Source organism: Nematolebias whitei, chromosome 13 (genome assembly GCF_014905685.2).
Source record: "Nematolebias whitei isolate Nwh7 chromosome 13, NemWhi1, whole genome shotgun sequence".
Lineage (NCBI taxonomy): Eukaryota > Metazoa > Chordata > Actinopteri > Cyprinodontiformes > Rivulidae > Nematolebias > Nematolebias whitei.
This window is the reverse complement of record NC_056510.1, coordinates 7,134,620-7,146,943: the sequence shown is the minus strand read 5'-3', so window position 1 is coordinate 7,146,943 and position 12,324 is coordinate 7,134,620. Positions and strand designations below refer to the sequence as shown.

Below are 12,324 nucleotides of genomic sequence, written 5' to 3'. Positions count from 1 at the left end.
ATATATATATATATATATACACACACACACAGTATATATATATATATGTATACATATATATATATATACACACACACACACACACATATAAATCCTGCTAATGAACTTTTAATAAACTTTAGTTCACCATTAAGTCTCTGATGAAGCAGATTCTACAAAAACATCTATATTTAATATTTTTACACGTTTTCTTCATCGTTTGACGTATTTGCACTCGTTGTGTTTACTTTTGTTGTTCAGTTTAGACGTGTGGTTTTGTTTCTTGTTTACAGATTTGTTTTTTTTTGTTGTTTTTTTTAGCTTTGCTTTAAAGTTAAATTATTGTATTGTGGGTTAGAGTAAAGTTGAACTAAAAGCCGTAACTCTTCTTTAAACATGTTCAAGAGAATTATTCCTGAGAGATCCAATAATTTTGTGTCTTTTTATGATTTTTCAGCTGAGTGAACTTTCACAGAAGAGAAAACAGGAGTTTGTGATAAAGCCGGCACCGTTTTTTAAATGTTTTATCTTCACTGATGGAAAAAAAAAAAATGACGCAAAATGTTTTTTTAAATCATTTCTGCCGTGCTCTAGTCCCATCTGCCAGGATCGGGGTTCGGCCTTCATGAGCGCGTAAGGCCGGGGTCCGGACAACGGTTTTCTGCGAGCGAGTCATACGTGAAGCGTATTTAATAAACGGGACGCTGAGCACAGGAAGTGTTAACTTACAAAGGTCGTGTTGGTCAGGATGATCTCCGTTTCGTTGGTCAGGATGTTGAATTTGACCACGTGTCCGTCGCTGTTCTTATAGATCACCTCCGAATCTGTAAACAACAACAACCGCTTCAAACAACCAGAGTGAAGGGGAACTCTGTAAACACACGCAGCGAGAGTCAGAGCAAAGCAGCCGTCCTGAATGTTTTTACACACGAGCGTCAAATGAGAGTGAAACGGCTGAACGTTTGTTAAAAAGCCTCGGAGCTTTGGCTGCCAGACGAACACAAAGAGAGGCGGCGCTGCTCGTCCTGCAGGTGACGCGGCGCTGCATCGATGGAGGAAGCAGAAAAACATCTTTTTGTATCGTGACTGCTTTGTTTGGTGCGTCGGAGCCGAGCTCTGACACACGAACGTCAGCGGAGAGAACAGGAATAGGACAGAAAAACAGAAATAAACGATTTACGCCTCAGGTTAAAGAGCAGAACAGGAAAGTCGTTCACAGAAAACACGACATCCCAAATCCTAAACATTTAAATTATTATCGCTTTCTACCAGGCCCCCGTAGATCACTCTACAGCAGGGGCGGAAGTAACGAATTACACATACATTACTGTGATTAAGTAGATTGTTGTTTTCAACCAGTTTGACACGACTGTCAACGAGGAAGAGCGCCGGCAACGGAGGAGGGATGTACCAAAGAGACCATCTTATCACAAGCAGAGCTGGTTTGTTCCACTTTGGAGTAAGCTGTCGTGGGAAGAATCAGTTTTGTTGTGTGTTTCCTTGACTGATGAAGCCTTCTGGATGGAAGGTGAAACGTTTCAGCACAAAAAAAAATAAACTGTCCAGATGACCTGACTGAAAAATGTTGACTTGTATACCTGGATTATTGAGCATGGACTTTTTTGGGTTTTGAACCAGTTTGACACGACTGTCGACGAGGAAGAGGGCCGGCAACAGAGGAGGGGGCGTGCCAAAGACACCATCTTAGCACCAACATAACTGGTTTGTTCCACTTTGGAGTAAGCTGTTTGAGGGAAGAATCAGTTTTGTTGTGTGTTTCCTTGACTGATGAAGCCTTCTGGATGGAAGGTGGAACGTTTCAGCAAATAAACTGTCCAGATGACCTGACTTAAAATTGTTGAATACTCCGAGTAGTTTTGAGAAGAGTATTTTGTACTTTTACTCAAGTATTTTTACAACACCAGTACTTTTACTTGTAATTGAGTACATTTTAAGTAGTGTAACAGTACTTGTACTTGAGTACAATATTCCAGTACTCTTTCCACCTCTGATCTTTAGCCGCCCCAGTCATTTGAGGAAACTACTTTTAAGCAAATTAAAAACTAGAAAGCAGTTTCCTTTAATGATATGGACGTCTGTCGACACATGGCTGAACGATTTTGGAAAATATTCTAATTGTGACTTTTTTTCCTCAATGTTGCAATTTAATGTGCAATTATTTTTCAATGTCTTCTTCTCGTGTATTTTTCAACGCACACAAGCAATAAATCATCTGCTTCAGTTGTTTTCAGCTTCGCTGCAACTCTGTTTCTGCACGTTTTTTGGATCGCTCCAGTTTAGCAACTTGGCTAAAATGTGTGCGCGAGGGCGTTCTGTGCCGCTTATCCACTGTGTTTACCAAAGCCGTAACCCCGGACTTGGGCACCCTGTCTTTTGCTATGAACTCCGTTATTGCTCGATTTATTTCCACGTGCCGTTTCGAATCATGTTCATACGGAGTAACACCTTGGAACAGTTCGGGCAGTGATCCCTGTCGGCTGATACTTTGCAAACGTCAAGTTGAAGCTCCGGTCGTTGGCGTTCTAACCATTGCAGCCAATGGCTTTGTGGTGTTTTTGTAAGTGTTGATAAAGATTTGTGGTGTTTTTGTAAGTGTTGATAAAGATTTGTGGTGTAACCTCCAGAGGTGTTGACTTGTCCCCTCCCTGCTCTGCTCCGCTCATAATCTGCTTTTATCAAACCGCGATTTTATCGCAAATGCAATTAACTGTTCAGCCCAAGGTGGCAGCCATCTTGGATTTTGACGTTTCGATTTTGGCAACCCAGTTTTTGACGGTGACCTTTCTCACACGACAAAATGGAAGCCAGGACCTCGTTTAGTTTTCAAGTTTTCCAGCTCACAAGACGGACGGACAGCGAGTGACAGCGTCCATGACGGGGGACAAAAGGACCGGCAGGTCCAGAGTAAAAACCGAAGACTTTTAAATCCACCTCAGTCCTCTGGCAGATGTTCCACAGCTTCACGGTGATTTTCACCTCAGCAGGTGAATAAAACGCTGCTCAGACGCCTGTCCTGCAGTCAGTGTGGTAGTAGCTGAGAGTTACCTCGAACACATACTCTGAAAGCTAACAGATCAGTTTAAAAGCGGCCTGGGTGGGAGCTCATGTCCTCTTGTTGCTGCAGCTCTGTCAGAGTCTGGAACATGAAATAATGATGCTTTAAGTATTCTCCATGTTTCTCCACAGGTCGCCCTCAGGAAGTCTCAGCTCAGGGTCGTATATTTCACACTCGGTGGGTAAAAAAATCCAAACAAAGCTTAAAACGTCGTTAATGCAGCGCGGAGCTGTTGCTTTAAGACGTGCGATTACCTGAATCAGCCGAAGAGCACGATAAATACCACCGGCAACGTTTTACATTCTGTAAAAAAAAAAATCAATTCCAAGTCATTTTTTAAAATTATCAAGACAATTTTCCTTTAATGTCCCGTGGAGTTGATGCCTGCGGGACAGAAACGAATATTTAGAGCTGATAAAAAGTGGCTGCAGTGATCTTTAAAACATGACCGCTGGTCTCGGCTCGTCTCTTTAAATAATGGACCATTGGAAGCTAAAAAAGAACAAGCTCAGACTCTAATGTATAAGTAATGTTCTACGTCTGTAGCTCCATGAATAATGAAATGACTCAACGTCTTTTTTTCTCCATATTTCAGGCGTGGGGAGTCAAATAATGGCCCCCGTGCTCGAAGACGCTGCCTGCAGCTTCAGTTTGAGTCGTTCCTCCTAAAGCAAAGGTCACAGAGGCTCCGTTTAGGAAGACTGCGTCCTAATTTATCTTTTTGTTTCCTCGTGCTGATGGGTTTTATTTTAAAAGGAGACGTTTGTTTGGAATCGGTGCTTTTAATTTTTGAGATGAGCCTCAGCAGGAAGGTCCTCTGGGCAGGTTCTTCTTTGGTGAAACCTTTTGACATTTGGAAACCGAGGTGTAGCACAAACCCACCCACACAGACCAGTACTCGCAGTTTGACTCCCATCACCCCCTGGAGCACAAGTAGGACTCTGTACCACAGAGCAGACAGCGTCCCCACTAGCTCAGGAGCCAGGCAGAAGGAGAAATCCTACACAAGACAGGCTCTAGAGCAATGTGGATATCCTAACTGGGCCTTCCTGAAAGCAGAGAAGAAACCCAAACAGGACTCCAGTCAGCCATCAGGTGAAAAGGAGGAACCCAGACCCAGACCTGTGGTCATTCCATATGTTGAGGGAGTATCAGAGAAACTGAGACGTTTATTTTCTAAACATAACGTCCCAGTGGCTTTTAAACCCCCAAATACATTAAAGATCCAGTCCCCCGGCACAAACAGAGTAATGTTGTGTATGCTGTTCAGTGTCAGGAGGGTGATCAGTCTTACATCGGGGAAACTAAACAGCCACTGGCCAAAAGGATGGCCCAGCACAGAAGATCAACATCATCAGGCCAGGACTCTGCGGTCTACACTCATCTCCAGGCCAGCGGTCACTCTTTCAAGGATGAAGATGTGCACATCCTGGACAGAGAGGAACGATGGTTTGAGAGAGGAGTAAAGGAGGCCATCTTTGTGAAAATAAACCGTCCATCGTTAAACAGGGGCGGAGCCTCTGTGTCCAACTGTCCCCCTCTTACAATGCTGTGATTGCTAGAATCACTCAGCCCTCTGTGAGTAGTAAACAGCCATCAGGTGCTAATGATCCATTGTTATGCTGATGGTCCTCCTTTTGCATGTGAACAGCTGGTTCTGGCTGTCAGCAGAAAACTGGATGGTCCATGACAAAGTGTCATTTATAAGACAGACTTTCTAGCAGGGTTTCATCCTGAAGAAGTCTTTTGGATAAAAGACGAAACGTTTCAACAAAACAGAATCCGTCCAGAGGACCTGACTTATTAACCTTAGATCCAAATGACAGTTTTTTATTTATTTTTATTATCAGGGTTGGACAGAGTGTTTGAAGGCAGTGGGGACACAAGCGGACATTTGACAGGAGATAGACAAGAAATGACGATGGAGTTCAAACATCTTTAGACCCAACATTCCTTAAAGGAATGCATATCACCCGCCACCTTTCACGCCAAAGTCTAAATAAAATCAGCTGAAGTTCAGAAGTTGTAGTTGTGATATCAAGATCTTCTGTGTTGAGGACAACTCTCAGCTACTACCACACCAGATTTTAGCTCAGAAGCTGTAAAACCGGCTGAGCTTTAACAATTGTTGTGTTTCCAAAGAGCTGTGACGGCCATTTTAAATAAGGTTGACTCCAGACGTTAGTTGTAGAGGTTCGTCAAATGATTGCGCACTGAAACTTTTAGTAAATTTTGCCGAGTAGTTCACGAGGCATTTTGGTCATAGACATTAAAAATACCCCAAAACATGATCGCCCACCTTCGCTCTTTATGGGTGGGTGATCAGACTCAGTGGTATGATGTCCAAGTTAAAGTTGAACCGATAATATAATTTATCTTTCAAAAAAACGCCAATAAATCTGAACAAATCCACAGTTTGACACTAAAACTGCACGAACACCAGCCGATCACATCCGGCTTTTGATTTTTATATATTTACCCAAAAATTAAAAATTTAAATCTGAATTTCTTCCGGACTCGAGGATCCGTCCTCATGCAGCTGGTATAACAGACTTCTTGCAGGAAATTATCCGTGCCTTCCGTTATTTCCTGCTGTAAGACGAAACCTTTTTTCTTAGAAAGCCTCGTGTTTTTACCGTAGAGCTCGGTAGTCTGCTCCCCGCTCGGCAGCTCCAACTGTCAGGAAATAAGACGTTTCAGGCTGCCTGCAGCGTTCGGTACCAACTGCTGGATTCAGACCGTCTCCATTTTCTTAATCACACGTCTGAATCTGAGTCACGGCAGCAAATAATAGAAATCATCAGCCTCAAGGCCTTTGCACATTTTATGAAATGTGTGTGGACTTTCTCCGGTAGTTTTAACTGCAGTTCCTACGAGATATGTTCGAATACGACGTTTTAATGCACTGATAATTGAAGCCCGAGTTCAGCCAAGTGTGTAAAATCTTTATGAAAAGGAGCATTCAGTGACGAACCATCAAGTGCAGCTTTTAAGTCTTTACAGCTAAAATGTATCTTTAACGGATGAAAAAAGTAAATGTTAAAAAAAACAAAAAACGTGTATTTTATATTTATTTATGTCACATCGACTTTCAGCAGCCAGACGAGTGAAGAGACTTCATGAAATCACTTTAACCCTCCTGCTGCCCTTGGGTCAAAACCACCCAGGACGCCTCAGTACTGGGTCATTTTGACCCAAGGGCAGCAGGAGGGTTGATGAAAGTATCAATCTTTGAAGGAGTCATCACCTGCCGCCTTCAATTCTAAAGTTTTCAACAAAGAGCTGGTCCTCACAGTAAGTGTTTGGGATGACTGCAAGCTACTACCGCACCAAATTTTGATCCGACCTATTAGCTGTGGCGGCCATTTTGAATTAAACTGGACAGCTGTACGTCTAATTACTGGTTCATGAGATTTCCATTGACTTACCAGTTGTTTACAAGATATTTTGCTAACCGAGTTGACTTGGTAAGGTTCCAAGGTACCACTTTACAATAAGGCTCCTCTTATAGATGGCTAATAAATAGTTTATAGATGTGTTATTAATTCCTCTATAAACACTATAAATCATTAATAACTGTTTATTATGCATTAATTAAGGATGACAGAGACAAAGATCATCAGGTTCTTGCCAAATGGTGAGCCACATCTGTTCAGCTATATATTTCATCTAGAGTTATTAAACATTTCAGACTAAGTTACTACATTGTCAGCACAATAAGCATTAATTAATAACCCATTTCTCTAATATATAATATTGTACTTTATCACTGCATTATAAGTATCTACAACTAATATTATATCCTAAAAACTTTGGTTTACAAATACTTATTGTCCGTTAGCCCTCAGAGTAGAGTTGAGGGTGACTCTCAGCTACTACCACACTTAATTTTAACTTAGTAAGTCATTAACAGTAACCACATTTGTGTTCGCCAAAGCTGATTAGTTGCGGTGGCCATTTTGAAATGTTAATGTTGACGTACATCCAAAAAATACGGTGACTACATTAATTTCTAATTAACTAATTATAATTATCGGCGGGTCATATAGTACTCTGCAGCCATATGAGACCTACAGTTCTGAGATCTAATGATCTAATCCATAGTTTGGATCTGTTGAAAGCTCCGCTCACCTCCTCTCATTACTGTCTGCAGCACTCAGTCTTTGCTGTAGTTATAATTCTGTTGCTATGCGACTCTTAATGAGCTCGTTAATTTTAAATTGGCTATGACTCCTTCGTCCCCAAAGCTTCAGCTTTTTTCACCAGCGTTATTAAAAATATTCAACATCCTGAACCATAAAATCCATCGAGGGAAAAGATGAAACTTTGCCAAATACGTTTAATTTATCCGAATCGATCAAATTCAGAATAAATACCCGCACTGGAGAACAAAAAAATGCGCTAGAATCAGTTATTACCGTTTGTTAAACTGGAAAAAACAAACTTGTTAAAGCTGAAAATTAGAACAATTGACGATCTGTAAAAGTATCGGAGGAAGTGAGTCTGAAAACTGTTAAACGGATGTTCTTCATCAAACACCACTTGGGTTCACACGAGTTCTGGCAGCTCTAAAAACAGTGTCTGTTTTTAATGAGCAGAAACATTCTGTTAAATCTATACAACTACAGAAAATTCAAACTTACAGTTTTTTACTGTTTTTTTCTCAGATTCTCCGCAGCGTTAATGTCGTCAACGGCTAAAAGTGACTCAGCGCGCCGGTTGCTTTGAACCAACTAGAGTTCTGCGATTGATAAAATAAAACCAGACACGTTCCTTAAATTAGAAACACCTTCACTTATGATCCACGTGGACTCTGACTGACTTCTCCTGCAGAGGAGTAAACCAGCGTCATCTCTGATTAGATTAAAAGATTAAGTCTTAGATTAACACAACATCTTCTCAGCGAACGTCACCCTTTTAGACTCCATCAGTAAACATATTTAATTAATTACTGAACTTTATTTAACGAGCCAGTCTGGATCGTTTCACCGGCTCGTTGGGATTGTGTCCGAGGACCCCGTTAGAGTGGATTTGGGTCTTTCTGTAACGATTCAGTGACGCTTCACGTTCTGAACAAACGCAGAAATTAACAGACCACGTTCATTGTGCAGGGTTTATGCAGCCTTGTCCATAACAAATAACATGGCCCTTTAATCTGTATGTGATTTAATTCTTCCCCTCTGCGTTAACGACGATACGCTGTACGAGGAAAGTGATAGCTTCTTACACAGCATTTTTAAACGTGCCGAACTGTAGTTAAAACTGATTTACCAGCTGTAAACACAGTTAAATGTTGGAAAGTTAATTATGAGAGGGTATATACATCAGTACCTAAAATAATCAAAGATTAGTTTTGTTTGAAAAATTTCAGGCATTTCCAAAGTCTCTGACAGAAAAGAAAGTTTCATGTTGATGTTTGAGGGCAGTTACAGTTAAAGCAAAGCTATAGATAAGCAAGATACCTGGAATTTTGTAGGTTTTAAGGTCACATAGTGTTGAATGTCATCTGCATAGAATTGTAGTGAACACTATGGATCAGATTGAGATGGATAAGAGGCATGGAAATACATAAAAAAGTTGGGGACTAAGTATTCATCCCAGAGGTACACCAGCTGGGCTTATTAAGGAGAAAGTTTGGGTCATTTTTTTTTTTTACATATTTCTTAGAATCATTGCATTTTTTTTAACATTTCAATATTCCCACCAGAGGGGCCATGTTTACTCCCTGGTGAAGCAGTCTTAATTGCAACGATGACTTTTAAAGAGGCATTTATTGATTGTCAACAGGTCATAAATAGAAAACAAGCAAAAAAAAGGTCAACATTTAGATGCTGTACATAAACTGTAGAAGAAGTGGAAAGTTTGTAGAAACAATAAGAAACTGTTTCAGAAAATGAAGTCCTGGACTCTGATTCTGTTTGCTTTTTCAGTTCTGCTTCAGCCACATTTTTTTTTATCACCATCTAGTCCACTGTCAGCAATAAAGTTGATGAAAACACCGTCCTCCTGAGATTACTGCTCCTAAGCTCGTGGTCTTTCCCTGAAAGACGAGGACGTTTTTGTTCTTCAAGGGGTTCTTTTTTTTGCCTCCCCCCTGAGAGCACGACGTTGTTCGGTGCAGTCAGCAGTTGTTCCTGTAACCTGCACCTCCCCCGTGGCTCCGACGGGAACACTTCTATTATCTAAAGGTCTTTCATCACGGGTCGATGCAGCCGGAACAAAAAAAAAAAAACTAACCACAATGATCATAAAATAAAAACTGTCATGCCAGCCCCATAGAAAATACAAACAATTCAATTAAACGACAAATATCAAAACTGAAGCTAAACGTTAAGTTTGTTTTTAAATGCTACAAATACTAAAAAAAAAATAATCATCCATTTATTATGGCCATCCATCCATCCATCCATCCTATAATAACTATAATAATCTGCTGACTCTTGTTAATAAGCAATACATTTGATATATTTCTGTCTTTAAAATAAGTTTTTAAATCATGTCAAACCGATTTGCTTACAAAAGCAGTAAAAGCTTAATATGTTTTAGATTTGTTTTTTTCGGGTTTGGACCTGTAATCACAGTTAATTGGTCGGTTTCGGGTCGGATATTTTAGGCCCGAATGCAACTCTACCCAGAAGTCCTGCAGAACTTCTCCAAGAACCTGAGGTCAAATAAAACTCAAACACGACATAAAACATATTTTCAATAAGAATGAGATTTTTCTCTTTAAAAATTTAAACTCTCTTGAGATTTAATTTCCTGATCATTTTGTTCGTCCCGTGTTGGGTGTAACGTGATCACGGCAGCTTAATTATGTTTAACTAAGATCCAAACGGGCCGCGCGGCTCGGCTGGTGGACGTGCATTAAAGTGGACGTGCTGCAGCAGCTCTACTTTTTATTTACTGGAGGAGATGAGAGGCGCGTGATGGTTTCTGAAGCACCCTGCAGTGAATCAAACCTTCGAGTGCTCTTTCTGTAGCCCAAGTGTTTTTAAGACGACAGTTCAGAGCAAACGCTGCTTTCTAACTCCTTTTTATTCATTTCATTTTTCTGAAGATCCGCAGGACTCACATCATTTTATTTGTAAACAAGGTGCACGTTAATAAACGGGTTGAATGATTAAATGCTGCATTTCCACTTAATGCAGAATCTAAAAGCTTCCACGATGAAGCAGCTCAGATATTTTCATACAGCTTGTCATTAAAACATTTTATTTTCAAACTTTCGGCCTGATTGTCGCCCGCTGCCGAGCCGAAAGGCGGGCGACGACATTTTCTACGATGCTCGTCAAACTCCTCCTTCAAGCCACGTCTAGAAAATGTTTTTTACTTTCAAGATCTTTAAAGATGCGACAGAAAAATGATGATAAACCTGCAGTTTAAAGACAGAATGGATGAAAACACCAAAAGATCAATCAATAAATAAAGTATTTGTTGTTTTGGTCAACGTTGATCTAAATAAAATTAAAGGTTTAGCGTTGCTGAAGTTGCATATCACCCGCCTCCTTTGATGCCACAGTTTTTAAACCAAGATCAGTTTTTGTTGAAATGATGACGTTCAGACAAATCTAAACAATATAAACCAAGAGCATGAGTTGGAGATGACTCTCAGCTACTACCACAACAAACTGAATTAAAGCATTTTTAAGTTGGCCAAGGTCAGTTGGCTGTGGCGGCCATCTTTAATTGAGTTGAATTCAGAGGGTAATTATTGGTAGAGGTCCATGACCGACCGTATAGAACATGCCCCCACCGTGTCTCGATGTCGGGAGCTGAAGAGAGCAGGAAGCGTTAGACGGGAGCTGCACGTTGGGCTTTTGGAACCAGAGTCTGTGCAGTAAAGGTGTGGCCCTTTAAGGGGGCGGGGCTTAAAGCTTGCACTGACACTATCCGTTACTTTGCTTTGTTTAGAATGACTAATGTTCTTCATATGTAACGTCATGCAATAAAACGCGACGACACGAACATGCTGCAAATGTTCCTAAACGAGGTCACGTGAAAATGGTGCCTGGCTTTTCTGTCAGGGATCCTGTGGCACTGGTCTGGTACTGGCTGCCACTTCCAGGAGCCCATATGAAGTCCAGTATTTACCACTGATTAGGACCATGCAGTGGGAGCTTCACTAAAATACACCCAGTAATTCAAGAGATATTTTGCTTACAGGCACAGTGAAATACTCTGTCACCCCCGGGAACAACCTGGTGCATTCCCAGTAAACCCACTCCTGCAGCTGAGTCAGACTCAGACCAGAGGAGGTTTTGCTGCACAGTGACAGATGAAGATATTTTTTGCTCTCCTCATCATCGTCACTCACTCTGCCCTGATTTTATACAAACTTGCTATTTTGAGTTTGGATATTTTCTGTAAATAAAGTCCGACCCAGATCCATAAATAAACGAGTTGAATCACCAGCCTCCTCATCGAGCTCGGGTCCGACAGAACAGAATCCAGTCCGTCTTTAACCAGCATCGTTCACTCCTCTGAGCGAGGAGCGCGGGCGAGTCGGCTGCAGAATAAAACAAACGTAAAGGCTTAATGGGAGCTCGGTGGTTCCGGGTGATATCAGAGTTCACACACGGGAGAACGTTTTATCTGAGTCGGGTTCTGTCCGTCTGCTCTCTGAAACATCACGCAGCCATTAGGAGCCTTCACGCTCCGGCAGACCCACGGGTATTTGTGCATGTGAGTCAGAGACAAACAAACAGGAGCAGCAGAACTCGGGGAGTCTGTGATGTTAATTAAAGGGAGGCGTCGGAGCGTGGAGCTCCTAATTAACCCGCTCCGAACGGAGCTGCAGCGCCACCCGGCTGGAAATACAACCAGAGTGGAGAAGAACGCAGCCTTTCTTCTGTCTGCTTACAGATCGGAACGATGAAGCACTCCTCCTCCTCCTCCTCCTGCTGCCGTCACGCCGAGGGAATGGAGATAAATTGTCGTAATCGTGTCGCTAATTAAGTAAATGAGAGAAAATCAAGGTGGGTTGACGGCTCCGACGTACTGAGAAGAAAACACGTCCCAAACAGAAAAATATAATTTATTGATACTTTAAAGAAATCACAGACTTTAATCTGAACAAACCAGGAACTTCAGTTTGTGAATCTTTACTTAAAAGAATAAAGACTTGCATAACTCTGAAAGTTAAAGCTCTTCTGTGATCTGTTAGAGCTCCAAGTAGTTGTTGTAAATGACTCTCAGCTACTACCACAACAAGGGTATGGTGCTCAACAACTGGTCTCCTCTGGTCCTCCAAAACCTCCAACAACTGGTCT

At 41.4% G+C, this 12,324-nt stretch overlaps 1 protein-coding gene across 1 annotated transcript in view; it reads right to left on the bottom strand.

Annotated features, from left to right (window-relative positions):
- The window catches only part of LOC119419496 (inactive dipeptidyl peptidase 10), a 132,147-nt gene that overhangs the window by 36,133 nt on the left and 83,690 nt on the right, over positions 1-12,324 (bottom strand). Inside the window, exon 4 of the mRNA XM_037686828.1 lies at positions 709-803. Coding sequence (XP_037542756.1) covers positions 709-803 — 95 coding nt within the window. The remainder of the gene's footprint in view (positions 1-708; positions 804-12,324) is intronic.